Source organism: Morus notabilis, unplaced genomic scaffold (genome assembly GCF_000414095.1).
Source record: "Morus notabilis unplaced genomic scaffold, ASM41409v2 Scaffold73, whole genome shotgun sequence".
Lineage (NCBI taxonomy): Eukaryota > Viridiplantae > Streptophyta > Magnoliopsida > Rosales > Moraceae > Morus > Morus notabilis.
Genome location: NW_010358777.1, coordinates 350,823 through 364,181, shown reverse-complemented (window position 1 = coordinate 364,181; position 13,359 = coordinate 350,823). Strand labels below are relative to the sequence as shown.

Genomic DNA, 13,359 nt, shown 5'->3' with positions numbered 1-13,359 from the left:
TGGGGTTTGGTAATTTAAATTTTAATTGATCAGTCATTGTCTCGTGTCAAGAAGAAAATGTTAACTCACGCAAGGAGAAACTACCAATCCGGCTTTGAACATAACTAGTTTATCTATGTATCTACTTGCATAGAACGAAAAACTTTTTTACACTGCACATGGGTTGCTGGGGTTTGTGATTAAATAGGGTGGAGCTTGCTAAGCAATTCTCTCTTGAGACACATCTATGGGAAATTGTAAGTCACTTTGCACAATATCCATATACTACAACAGTAATAAAGTTGGCATTTCACGATATACATATGTGGGTGTATATAATACACACACACACACACACACACATTTGTAACCATTTCATATGCAGGAAACCCTTATGTTAAGATTTTCTTATTAGTGCTTATAGACTCACATGGTAGTGTATTTTAAGCTAGTCTATTAACAAAAGTAATAAAATCTTAGCTATTCTGAGAGTTGCGTCTTTTAATTACTGTGGTCATTAACTATGATGCAAAAGAATTTACATGAGAAAATCACATGCACCTCTCAGTCCCTTTGTGTTTTCTCTGATCTCTCTAATTTAACCTTAAAAATCGATGCGCTCCTTTATATAAGAGAAATTAGAGGAAATGAATTTCTAAGTATGAAATCCCCAAAATGCGCTTAATGTAACTAGATCGATCTACATGTTGTCTCTATGTAAGACAGTAATCCCCAAACAATAATTAGGTTTCACGACCAAAACAATATATATGGGTGGATGAAATACTAGTATGGCCCATTACAAGACGTCAGCTTGATGATGTCCCTACAACTATCACCACTTGGTTGAATTTTTCTCTTTTCCCCCACTAGAAAGTCATATTCATCATTATTAGTGTCTAGTACTATTACCTTGATCTAGTCTAGCATAATTTGTCGAATTTTTAACACACATAATTTAGGCAACAACACACACGCATATTGTATGTGTATATCTATGTATGCATCTATGTATACACAAATATATGGTGCTTAACGAGGCATTGTTATACACCACCAGTGATGTTGATATCGGGCTTTTATGTCTTTATTGTTAGAGTGTTAGTGAGCATTTCCTTAACGTTGTAGCACCACTTATATTTGTATTCTTCTCGATGAAATGATCCTTGCTTTTTTAGCGTTCAACACTGCTAATAGCCTAATACTTAAATTTTATTCTCGATCAATGAAATCATCCTTGTTAAATGGGAGAAATTCTTATGCTTTGTTCATTTTCTTGCAATATGAAGAACCACCACTGGGTCGCCACCGTTGGAAGGACCACTGATGCCCAATTCGTACGGCTAAAATGCCATTTAATATCAAAACTTGATGAGAAAATTGTTGAACTTGAGTTTGGAATTTTATCGCTTACTTTTGATCAATACTTTTTTGATTAATATAGTTATATGACTTGAAAGAATATTAATTAAGAGGAATGGATAAAAATTCAGATCCATCCACTTTAAAAGATATTTGTCACCTTTTTTTCAAATTTAATTGAAGTAGAAATGCTACTTCATGACCGTGTTTAGTGATTTGGTTAACCGGTGAAAGTCCGGTAACGTGGAGGTAAAGTGCAGGAAATGGGGTTCATGGCGACTAATGTTGATATTATGTTATACACGAGATATGTAATTTTGTTTAGAATATTTACTTAGAGAATGCTATTAACATTAAAAAAAAAAAAAGAAAATTTCTCTATGAACATATGATATGAGAAAAATCACACCTGTTAGTTTATATAATAATGTGTATTTAAAGGACCGAGCTAAAACACATGGGGTGGGTTGCTCATGTTAGAATGGTGGACCCAAGCCGATCTCCTTTAAGATAAATCAGTTGAGCTTCCATATGCGTACACAATAACTGTAATAAAGCTGGCATTTTCATGACATTTTTTTTACCCGTTTTGTACTTCAAACGCGAAAAATTCACATCACAATACTTTGCTAGAAAATTCAGCATACCAGTACAAGTGACCATGAGAAAAATGCATGTACAAAAGATGAGAGTTATTTATCGCATATTCTTAATGTCATTGTCGCTATTGTCATTTTCTTATGCAGCTCTCTATTCGCATGGCTATTTTCTCTATTTGCTAGATTGGATAGTTAAAGTGGTTTGAATTTAAAGTTTTGATTCAAATTGGTGTTTGTTTGTAAAAAGTAAAAAGTATATATCCCTTAAATTATCATGGTCTGAATCTAAAGTTTTATTCACACTTTTCAAATGAGTATAATTTAAACTAAAAAGTTCTAAATAAATTGGTATGAATCCTTCGACGAAACGAGTGTGTCATTCAAAAGAAGGTTCACGTTCGTCCTGAGTTTTTTTTTTTTCCTGTTCTAAGTTCCAACACTTTTTTTATTTTTTTATTTTTTTTGTGGGAGGGGGCTTGATTATTGGGGACCCTACCACATCTCCTCTCTTTTTTTCTTTTCACAGAATCCGTTATTGTGCAACTACTCCCAATAGACACGACATGTTTCCAAGCATGCATGAGTTTTGGATCTTTCTGACGTAATTATCTTCTACTGTCTGAAATAATATACTTCTTATGCGTTATGATTATTTCACCTTTATTTGTGGCCCCATTAACGGAGGATTCTTTATGATAGAACCCCAAAAAGTACTCCATTAGTGGAATATTGTTTTTTTATGAATTACTTTTTTAACTATTAGATTTACAGTAAAAATAATTTTATATAATGTGCTGTAAATTTTTAATACGGCGTATAAATTTAATCGATAAAAAATTAATCTAACGGTTAAAAAAATAATACTCCATTAATGGAGCATTTTTTGGGGTTCCACAATAAAGAATCCCCATTAATGGAGATTTCTCGAGATAAATAAACTCAAACCCCTAGTATCCAACTAAATTAGAATTCCATTAAAATAGGGTTAATGATTTTGTTAGTCCCTAAACTTTGAGCATAGTTACATTTTGATCTCTGAAGCTGTAATTTAGGCATATTTACTCCTTAAACTTTCACTTTTTAATTATTTTGGTCATTGACAACAAAATTAACGAACGATTTATGAAATTTAATAAGGATAAATATGTATTTATTGTGTGACAATTTTAAAATTTTACAAAAAGAATTACGTATATGCAAAATTTTCTCTTTGTTACTATGCAAACCTATTAAAAGTTATAATATTTTACACATACCGTAACTATTTTTTTTTTAATTTTTTGTTATTTTACGATAATGATGTGATTATCAAGATTAACTTTCAGAAAGCGTTTCTTGATTTTACTGTCAGGGACTATGTCAAAAATGAAAATTTAAGGACTAAAGATGCCTAAATAAAAGATTCAAAACAGAGCTATTAACCCTAAAAAAAGAAAACATGTAGTTATACATATGTTGTACATCACGTTTGTTGTCAACATAAATACTGAAGAAATCCTCTAGCTATACGTACCGAAAGGCGAAATAAAAATTTCAAGTTAAACAGATCTCTGCGGCTGTTTCCGGAGTAACCGGTTAGGTTCAAGATATGATTGACCAACGGAAATTCATAATTGAAAGAAGAGAGTAGGGGAACAAAAGATGGACAGAAAAGTGATGCAATGAGTTCACACAAGAATATGGTGGAGTAATAGTGTGTGTGTGTATATATGTGTGTATGTGTATGTGTGTATGTATATATGAGAGACCAAACAAATAATGCACGTGGGGAGAGTCTTACAGATGCATGTTGCTGCTTCAGCATAAGCTCAAAGTATTCTCGGCCCGTTGCGAATCAAAATCAAAGTGAGCATCAATCGTTCACATCATTTTGGCATGGAAAAGTTGCGTCTTTCTTCTGCAACTTGCTCGGAAAGTGTTGATCCTAGCTATGTTATATAAGTTTTGATCGATTATTTCCAGAAAATTTGCTTTTCCATATTCATCAAGAGATTATGGTTGGAAAGGCATGACTTTTTTTTTTTTTTTTTTTTTTTTTTTTTTTTTTTTTTTGGGTTGAAAAGGATTTTTTTTTTTTTTTTTTTTTTTTTTTTTTTTTTTTTTTAATATATGTTAAAGTAGTGAATTTCAACGCTACACTCTAAAGTGAAGTTAGGTGTGGATTTACGTGGCCACAAAAGACATGTAAATTAGTTTAAGCATCTTTCCTACCTGAAAATTTTGAATCGGAGGGGGGATATTATTATTAATGCTCTTTCTAATGTTTATTTACAAAAAATTAGAATGGGAAACAATTTAAGGTTCAAATTTTGAATGGGCTTAAATTGTAAGTCTAATTTTGATGTCCAAAAACATGTCTAACCAATTGTATCATGTCACATTATTTAAAAAATGTGAAATGTTCTTTAATTGAATTTATCATGCTTGTCCATTGAATGATATGGTAAAATGTGATTGGTTATATACTATTTCAGACATTGAAAATTAAACAGACCATTTGAATCCATTTTGAAATATCATGCTCCAGGATATAATTAAGAAAAATAATAATCTATTTAGTTGGGGGAGAAAAGAATGAAATAGGTGAGTTGAGTTTTGGTAGGACTATGAGAGACGCGCTTATTTGGTCAGACAAAAATTGATGGGAGAAGTGATAAGGTGAGAGATTTTAAATCAATACAACCTGACTCCATTACCTCTCCACTAATTATGAAGGGAAAAGAGTAGAATTCAATACAAACAAAATAATACTAGAATATAAAATAAATTAAATTCAGACGATTTAAGTAGATGAAAAATTTGAATGATTAGACAGCAATTAATACAACAAAAGTTATAGAGGTGATTTGAGTTCTTAGGATAAGGAAAAATAAAAATAAGGACCCTGCAAAATGTACATTGATCTTCTAATTATTTTAGTACCACATCTTAGAGAATATATTCCACAAATTAATTAGACATTAAGGAGAAAAATTGTTGTGATCTTGGCATGTTTTTTTTCCTTCCCTCTAGATGTACATTGCAAGGACTAGGCCCCCAGGTAGTATTAGGTACATTAATTTGTCCTATATATTTAGCCTGCGTATCGCAGAGACCCCATTCACAAAAAAACCTCTGCCAAAAAAAAAAAAAAAAAAGAAGCTGTTGTTAAGGTCATTATCAGTTTCAGTCACATTTATAGTATTAGCAGAGCAGTGTGCCTTAATGATGTTGCCTTTGGTTTTTGGGCTGTCCTTTGGAGTACTCTTTTCTGTGATCTGCTTTGCTTTGCTCAAATGGAATGCTTTGAGGTACAATCTTGCAGGTAAGGGCCTGCCACCAGGCACAATGGGTTGGCCAGTTTTTGGTGAGACTACAGAGTTTCTCAAACATGGATTGGATTTCTTGAACAACAAGAAAGCTATGTAAGTAACTTGAGCTTTTTTTCCATGGTCATACTTAGGGTTTTTTTTTTTTTTTTTTTTTTTTTTTTTCATTCATGGTCATATATTTATTCATGGTTTGAGACTATAATATAGATATGTATGTATGTGTTAAAATGGTAGAATAATTTTCAGTTTCCTCTGGCATTGTGATTATAAGCATTTAAGTTTGAGAGCACATATTTGTCTCCAAATTATATGATGTTATGGATTGGTTTTGTGTTGCCATCAAACTGTTGCTAGATAGTCCCTGCATGTTTTCTTTCTTTCTTGTTTTTCATTTTCCATAGAATGTGTAGCTTTTAGTGGCTGCTAAAGTTATAAAAGTTGACATAATATTTGATTAGTGGACTTGTCTAATTATCTTGCTCTCAACCATTACCTTTTCATTGCATAAGGAAGATGATTTATAGCTACTGCCGGTTGGGCCCATTAAAAGAACGTCTTTTTCACCAAAGGTCAATTTGGTCAAAAATAGCATAAATAATAATAAAAAAAGGAAAGAAAGGAAAAAAATGGAAGAGATTTTATGGTAGGGAATACTTACTAGTATTAAAGTCAAATTATATTAGAATGAAATTGATTTAAAAAAATGTTTGCTTATTTTTATTAAAATAAAACAATTAGCAAAGAATCAATATCAACAAGGTATTTCTTTTTCATATCTTATTATTAAAATCTCCAAAAATGCGTCTTTTAAATTACTGAAATTATGCTTCATATATACTTCTCGTGAAAAGAATTAAGAAGGTGACATTGATACGATCCTCGGAATGGATTCTGGTGGCCGGATCGGATAATCACTCTTCGAGTGAGCGTAAACTCCAAGAAATGAGAAATAGAGGAAGGGCTAGTGAGAATAAAGAAGGAAGGGGAAAAACTAATTCATTTCATTCATGTCCCCTTTAGCCAAGGATGACTTACATATTTATAGGCACAAAAACTAACTAACTAACTATTTTTTTTTATCACCGCTAATTAACAAATTCTAAAAATCAACTAATATTTAGGGGTGTATCATTCCCCAACCCTTCAAAATCACCTTGTCCTCAAGGTGGTTAAAAAAAAGAAAGTTTAATTCAAACACTAAAAAGAAATAATCCCTTCAGCATATTGATTTATTTTTTATTTTCTTTATTTATTTTTTTTAATCCTTTTAGCCTCCTCGTGCTTATACTCTACTATGACCTGAGAAAGCCCAAGCCAGCAGAGGCCCATCAAGAGCAGGGAAGAGTCCAACTGGATGTCTGACTATGGAAGCAAGGACTCTGTCGTTTGGAACCCAAGGAAGTCGTTTGGAGGCTTATTCTTCTTCCCCAAATTGAGTCGTGAAAATCTTTCATCGCCGTTCCCCGTCCTCGCAACCCAGGCGATCTTGACGCCGATGCATTCCCGGGCTTTTCCGCCGTCGTCAGCTGTTGCAGCCCCGACAAGGCCCGGCTGTCGTCATCCCTGAGCAATCCTTCACGACCAAGCTTCCTTGCGTTCGTTGCCGTTCTTTGTTGTAGCTTGCCTTCGCTCGCATATTATGTTCTTCCGCCTCTTACTTCCGTTTCGTCAATCTTGTTTTCAGTACGTCTTTTTTTTCCTCGGTCTTTCACAAAACTCATTTGCCTCTTCCTTCTATATCCACCAATTCGGAATTCCAAGGCGTGAAGGAACCCGGATGTGAGGCAAATTTCTGGCTTTGCTTTGGGAAAGATCGAATCAGGTACGATATGAGAAGGATCTAGCGGTCACGGATCTGATCCTTGCTTCGGGTACCGAGCAGGTGTGGTGGTGGCATTCTCGGTCTCTCCAGGTCGCGTATGGGGTTGTGGTTTTGACAGTGGTGGACGATCAGTGGAGATCGGAGTTGTTGTGATTGAGTTGATTTTGATTGGCTCTGGTTTTGGCTGACGAATACTCGGAGCGAAGGCTGAACATGGGAAGGTGAGTGGTAATGCTGGCCCGTGTGATTCCAAGAGCCCGGATTGTGGTGGTGGCTGGTTTGTGGTTGAATCTGCCTTGGGTGGTAACTGTGTAGACAGAATTGTATTGCTGTTGTCGAAGGAGGACGTAATTTCCAGGGATGCCGGCCGGTGAAAGTGTAGGTAGTCTAGGCTTTTGCACCATTGAGCTGGCCGTGTATGGACTATCACCAAGGGCTTCCATAACTAAGAAATAGTCTGCGAAGTCGTTGCTGCCGATAAGCTCCATCGATATCATCGTCATCTCTCAATGAAAGCACCAATGATACGACCCTCGGAATGGATTCCGGTGGCCGGATCGGATAATCACTCTTTGAGTGAGCGTAAATTCTAAGAAATGAGAAATAGAGGAAGGGCTAGTGAGAATAGAGAAGGAAAGGGAAAAACTCATTCATTTCATTCATGTCCCCCTTTAGCCAAGGATGGCTTACATATTTATAGGCACAAAAACTAACTAACTAACTAACTATTTCTTTTGTCACCGCTAATTAACAAATTCTAAAAATAAACTAATATTTAGGGGTGTATCAGACACCTTTACGTACTCATCGCTTTAGGGATTACATGATCATGAAAGAGCCAATGCTAGTAATAAATCACATAGTTCAATATATTAAGTATTACTATTTTTCACAAAAATAATTGGGAATATTATATTCCAGTTTCGTTCATGGACAAGATCTTAAGCAGAATATCATTGTTTAATTTACCATAAACAGGTACGGAAATGTGTTCAAAACTCATATATTTGGAAGTCCAACAATTATTTGCATGGATCCAGATCTCAATAGATACATCCTCCTCAATGAAGGGAAAGGACTTGTTCCTGGATATCCTCAGTCTATGGTGAACATATTAGGAAAGAGTAACATTGCTGCAGTATATGGTTCTTCTCACAAGCATATTAGAGGCTCACTCTTGTCCCTTGTTGGTCCTCCTGCCATTAGAGACCTACTTTTACCGAATATCGATAAGTATATGAGATTCTTTCTCCTCAATTGGGATGGAAAAACCATTGACATTCAAACCAAAACAGTTGAGGTAATGGATACCACATTTTCGACCACGTTTGCAAAGAAAAAAGAAATATATAGTTATAGATGTTGAACAGGGATGGTTTAATTTTTTGTATTGGTTTGTTATAGATGGCGTTTTTCGCGTTCTTCAAGCAGATTTTGGAAGACGAATCGAGCACGATCTATGAATCTTTTAAGGCAGAGTTTCATAAGATACTAGTAGGAGCGTTCACACTGCCTATCAACATTCCTGGTACAAGTTACTATCAGGGTATGCAGGTATGTTATCAAGCAGTATATGATATGGGGTGAAAAATACTTTTCCTTTATACCCTTATGATTGCAAAATCTATACATTTTGGCTGTTGAAATTTTCTCAGGGAAGAAGAAGCATTGAGAGATTATTGATGCAAATTATGGAGGAGAGAAGAGCTTCAGGTTCGCAAAATGACATGCTCGATCGGATTCTAAGAGACGAGGAAAACAATCATAATCTCATTGATGAAGAGATAATTGATCAAATAATCACAATTTTGTATTCTAGTTTTGAGACTGTGTCAACTACTTCAATGATGGCAATCAAATATCTCCATGATAATCCAAGAGCTCTTCAAGAACTTAGAGTAATTCATAATTTCATTTAGTTGATTAGTTAACTTCTGATGTTCTTAATATTCTCATGGTTCACCAGTTCATTCTGATAAATCCCAATTAGGAAGAGCATTTAGCGATTCGAAGAAGGAAAAAAGAAGAGGAGCCTATTATCTGGGATGATTACAAAAAATCCATGAGTTTTACTCGCGCCGTAAGTGGTTTGAAAATTTTTTTTTGTTTGTTTCTGCCAAGGAAAAAAAAAATTGTGTGTGTAATATGTACTTTTTTTCTTCAGGTTATATTTGAAACATCAAGGTTGGCTTGCGTTGTCTGTGGGATGATGAGAAAGATAGCTTCAGATATGGACTTGAATGGTATTTTCATGAAACCTTGATTTTTCATATGCATCTAAATCACTTCCCTTATAAACACTTATCAATTAGAAAAAAAAAATTCTTATTTTTTAGTAAAAAAATCATATGTGTTTGTCTTTATCAGGATTTGTGTTTCCCAAAGGATGGAAAGTGTATCTTTTTACAAGAGAGACCAACTTTAATCCATTCCTTTATCCTGAACCTTTCACTTTTAATCCTTGGAGATGGCTGCAGGTAAGTTAACCAATGGCTTACTGCTATATACTACCTATATAAAACTATATTAGTGTCCTTAAAAAACTATAATAATGGAAGCTTGAAATACAGAACAAGAGCTTGGAATCTCACAAGTACTGCCTATTTTTCGGAGGAGGAAGCAGGCTTTGTCCTGGAAAGGAACTTGGCATAGTTCAGATTTCTGTATTTCTTCACTATTTTCTCACTAAGTACAGGTTGGACTTTTCACCTTATTTAATTTTTTTTTTTTAATGTTTGCTGTGAAAATTGGATTTTTTAAGGACTTGCGTTTTTATATTAAAAAGTCAACCTATTAATTATGATGACCTATGTCCTTATAAATTGGTATTCATAATTGAGAAAATTACATAAACAAGGGACTTGGTTTTATTTTATCCTTTAGACCCTCGTGTAAGATGGTGCTCTTTTTGAAGTCATTAACCTTCTATGATCGAGCTTGTTGACCTTTGATCCCATGTGGCTTGTTGACCTTTGATCCCATGTGAATGTTAAACTGTTTAAGAACTTGGACTTCTATTTTAAAAGGTTCACCTAATAAGTGGGGTGACTCAATATTCTTATAAGATAGATCGAGCTTGTTTTAGCTTGTTTTTTGCTTTTGTTTTTGTTTTTCGTGAAGCAATGTTATCCAAGTAATTTATAAGCAAATTCCACTATACTTGCAATATTTTATGGAATTCCTTGTTTTATGACTGCAGATGGGAGGAAGTAGGAGAACATGAGATTCTGAAGTTTCCAAGAGTTGAAGCGCCAAGGGGTTTGCATATAAAAGTATTTAAGTACTAAAATTCTTTCAAGTTCCAAATGCATATGATAGAACTAGACTAGCATGCAGCTAAAAGTATAGAAATAACCCCCATTCTCTGATGACCATTTCAATGTTATAGAAGTGCTCAGTTGTTTGGTTGGGGGATTCGTACCCCGATTCGAATCATTGTTCATGGTTCGCTACAGTGTTTTCTCTCAAAAAAATACACGTAAATCAAAAATAATTCTAATCTCATGATTTTAATCCATGAACTAAACGTTAAATTCCTTGGATAGTTGTAAATATTGTTGTGTTGAGAACTTCTTGCAATTTAAAGGGATGCCTTTAACAAAGCTTATGCCCACTATTTATGGAAGGAGCCAAGGAGCCCAACCCATCAAATTTAGGCTGTGCCTTCAAATAACAATGATTGCAACCCAGGTCTATGCCATTGAAATTTTTTGATGTCATTCTAATTATTTTTTTCTCTCTCCCACAATCGGTCTCACGTCCCTCTCTTTCTCTCATTCTTTCTTGTCTCTTTCCCAATCTCTCTAGCTATCCATGCCTTTCTCTGACTCTCTCTCCAAATTTCTCCCCCTCTCTCTCTCCCTCTAAATATTTTGAGACTGAAATCACGATGATCGAACGGCTGAATTGACAGGACAATGCTATGACAACAACAGAAACGAAGGTCCTCGGCTCTTTGCCAACCTGCGATGGTTTTGGCTGCTATGAGCCCTGATCAACTCGTCGTCAGCCTTTGAAGCATTTGGTGCCGGCGGTGCACACCACCACCCACCGGAAAGTGAAATCCAACGATGACTTGATGGGATTCTGGCGATACTTTAGCAGCGTTGATTTGACAAGATTCAGTCAAGGAAACTGGTTTGATTCTCTTTGTCTTATCACTCTAAGTCTGTAGAGACCGAAAATATCATGTAAGAAGTTTTACGTGTTTCAGAACTTCAACTAGCAGCCGCGGCCTCTTCCGGCTGAACTGACAGCCGCGGCATCATTATGAACTCAGCTAGTCGAGAGCTTTAAGATAATCTAGGAGATGTTAAAAATGGACGCCGGAATCTCGTCAGAGGTTGTTAGCCGTGCATGGAGAAGAGAAAAGAGAGAGAGAACTCGGAAAAAAATTGTTGAGAATAAATATTCGGACTACGAAAAGTAACCTTAAGGATATGAAAAATAACTAGTAAAATACGAAAGATAACTTATAAATTATGAAAAAATAACATGCATGTTAGGAAAAGATAACCTTCAGGTTATTAGTGACATAAGATAAATTTAAAAACAATGACATAAATAAAGTAGTGTTACCTCTACAATGATTTTTCTAAAAATTTCCCTTTATGTTACCTACACGGGTTTAGATTTTTACCTGTTATTCTTGATTAATGTCTTTTTGAATAATATAATTATTTGACTAAAAAAATATATTATTTAAGAGTAAGTGGTAAAAATCTAAAGAGATTTTTACAATTACCCCTCAAAATGGATCACTAAACCATTATTAACCCCTAAACATTAGCCCTTTTATTTCTACCCCTTTAAACTAAGCCCAATCAAAGGCCCAATATATAGATTACTAAAATACCCTTAAAGGTATTTACAAGATGTTGGCTGTCTCTGATCGCCGACCAATTGCGGAGCTCTGGTGGCCGGCAGCAGAACTTCAGTGGCCGTCCGACGTGTCTCCAGCGGCTGACGGTGAAAACTCTGGAGCTTATTATTGAAGTCCTTATTATTGAGTACATTTACATGTTTCTAATGTATTACAAGTTATATTTCATAATGATATTATCATTATGTTAATGAAAATACATTTTCATTTGTACATTATGGTGTTTTTTTGGTATTATATTCATTTTGATAATGAAGATTAATTTATCACGTCTCTAATTTTCCATATTTTAAGAACTTGCTAGATGATTACTATTTCTTTGCCAATTGTTATATTCATTATTGTTTGTAATGATATCGTCATTATAATAATGAAAAATCTTTCTTTATGAGTTCGTGCCTCATATATTATTGTCGTTTTAGATTTCTTGCAAACTTTTATCATCAATTTGTTTCATAATAACGTATCTGTTAAAATAATAAAAATACTTATTCTTGATATATTTGTGTTTCTTATGTTTGATAAGTTCTATTTCATAATGATATTATCATTATCTTAATGAAAATGCATATTCATTTGTATAGGGTGGAGGGGTTGTGGAAGGACGTCTTTTATGGAGCTGGTGATTTTAGTTTTCTTTTTCTTTTTTTAATCAAAAAGTGTGTTTTGTGCTTAAATGGAACACATTTTTTCAATATTTTTTTAAAAGAAAATTATGTGATGCTTTTATTATTATTTTTAAAGAAACTTTACCTTTATTTAGTTTGGCATCTTTCATTAAATGTCCAGGTTTCATTTGACTTTCGCATTCAAAATCAAATTATGATTTTATTTTGAAGACTTTCCTATTTTAATGTTTTATTATTTTTTTATTATATAAGGATATAAGTGTCTTTATATATATGCTAGTAGATAGTTTTATAGATAAATAAATAGGTAGACATTTTTAGATTTAAGGTGCTTAAAGTACACGTTTCTGTAGATAGCCCTCCACCTTACGCTCTATTCTACAAGCAAACTATTGGTCTATTTTTGATAAACCAGTGGTTTAAAGAAAGGAAAAAACAGGAAGTCGTTGGTCCATTCCGGAGTAAACAGATGATTTAAAGGAAGAAAAAAGAAAGGGTGATTTACACATATAGCAGAATTTTGATATTAAAGTCCTTCAAATTTTTTTTTTTTTTTGATATCCAATATTAAATTTAGCAAAAATTTTAAAATATACAAGATTAACAAAATTTTATATTATTTTTATGTCATTAAAATAATGACTTATCATAATATAGTACAAAATATGATATCATTATGATAATTATTATGTCACTTTTGCCATATATATATATATTATATTCTAAAAATTTTGCTAAGTTTCAATTCAAGATATGGAATTTTGCCATGTAGTGT

The 13,359-nt window shown here is 33.7% G+C and overlaps 1 protein-coding gene across 1 annotated transcript; it reads left to right on the top strand.

The window, feature by feature from the left end:
• Nucleotides 1-5,144: 5,144 nt before the first annotated feature.
• LOC21409111 (cytochrome P450 85A) lies at nucleotides 5,145-10,360 on the top strand. Its single transcript, XM_024162559.1, has 9 exons — nucleotides 5,145-5,344; nucleotides 8,052-8,373; nucleotides 8,478-8,627; nucleotides 8,729-8,971; nucleotides 9,064-9,153; nucleotides 9,238-9,316; nucleotides 9,441-9,550; nucleotides 9,644-9,768; nucleotides 10,273-10,360. Exons 1-9 carry the CDS (start codon nucleotides 5,145-5,147, stop codon nucleotides 10,358-10,360), a joined length of 1,407 nt encoding a protein of 468 aa, XP_024018327.1.
• Nucleotides 10,361-13,359: the final 2,999 nt, after the last annotated feature.

Coding starts and splice junctions, on each gene's coding strand:
- LOC21409111 (XM_024162559.1), top strand. CDS start 5,145: ATGATGTTGCCTTTGGTTTTTGGGCTGTCCTTTGGAGTACTCTTTTCT. Junction 5,345..8,051: donor TTGAACAACAAGAAAGCTAT/GTAAGTAACTTG, acceptor TACCATAAACAG/GTACGGAAATGTGTTCAAAA. Junction 8,972..9,063: donor GAGCTCTTCAAGAACTTAGA/GTAATTCATAAT, acceptor AATCCCAATTAG/GAAGAGCATTTAGCGATTCG.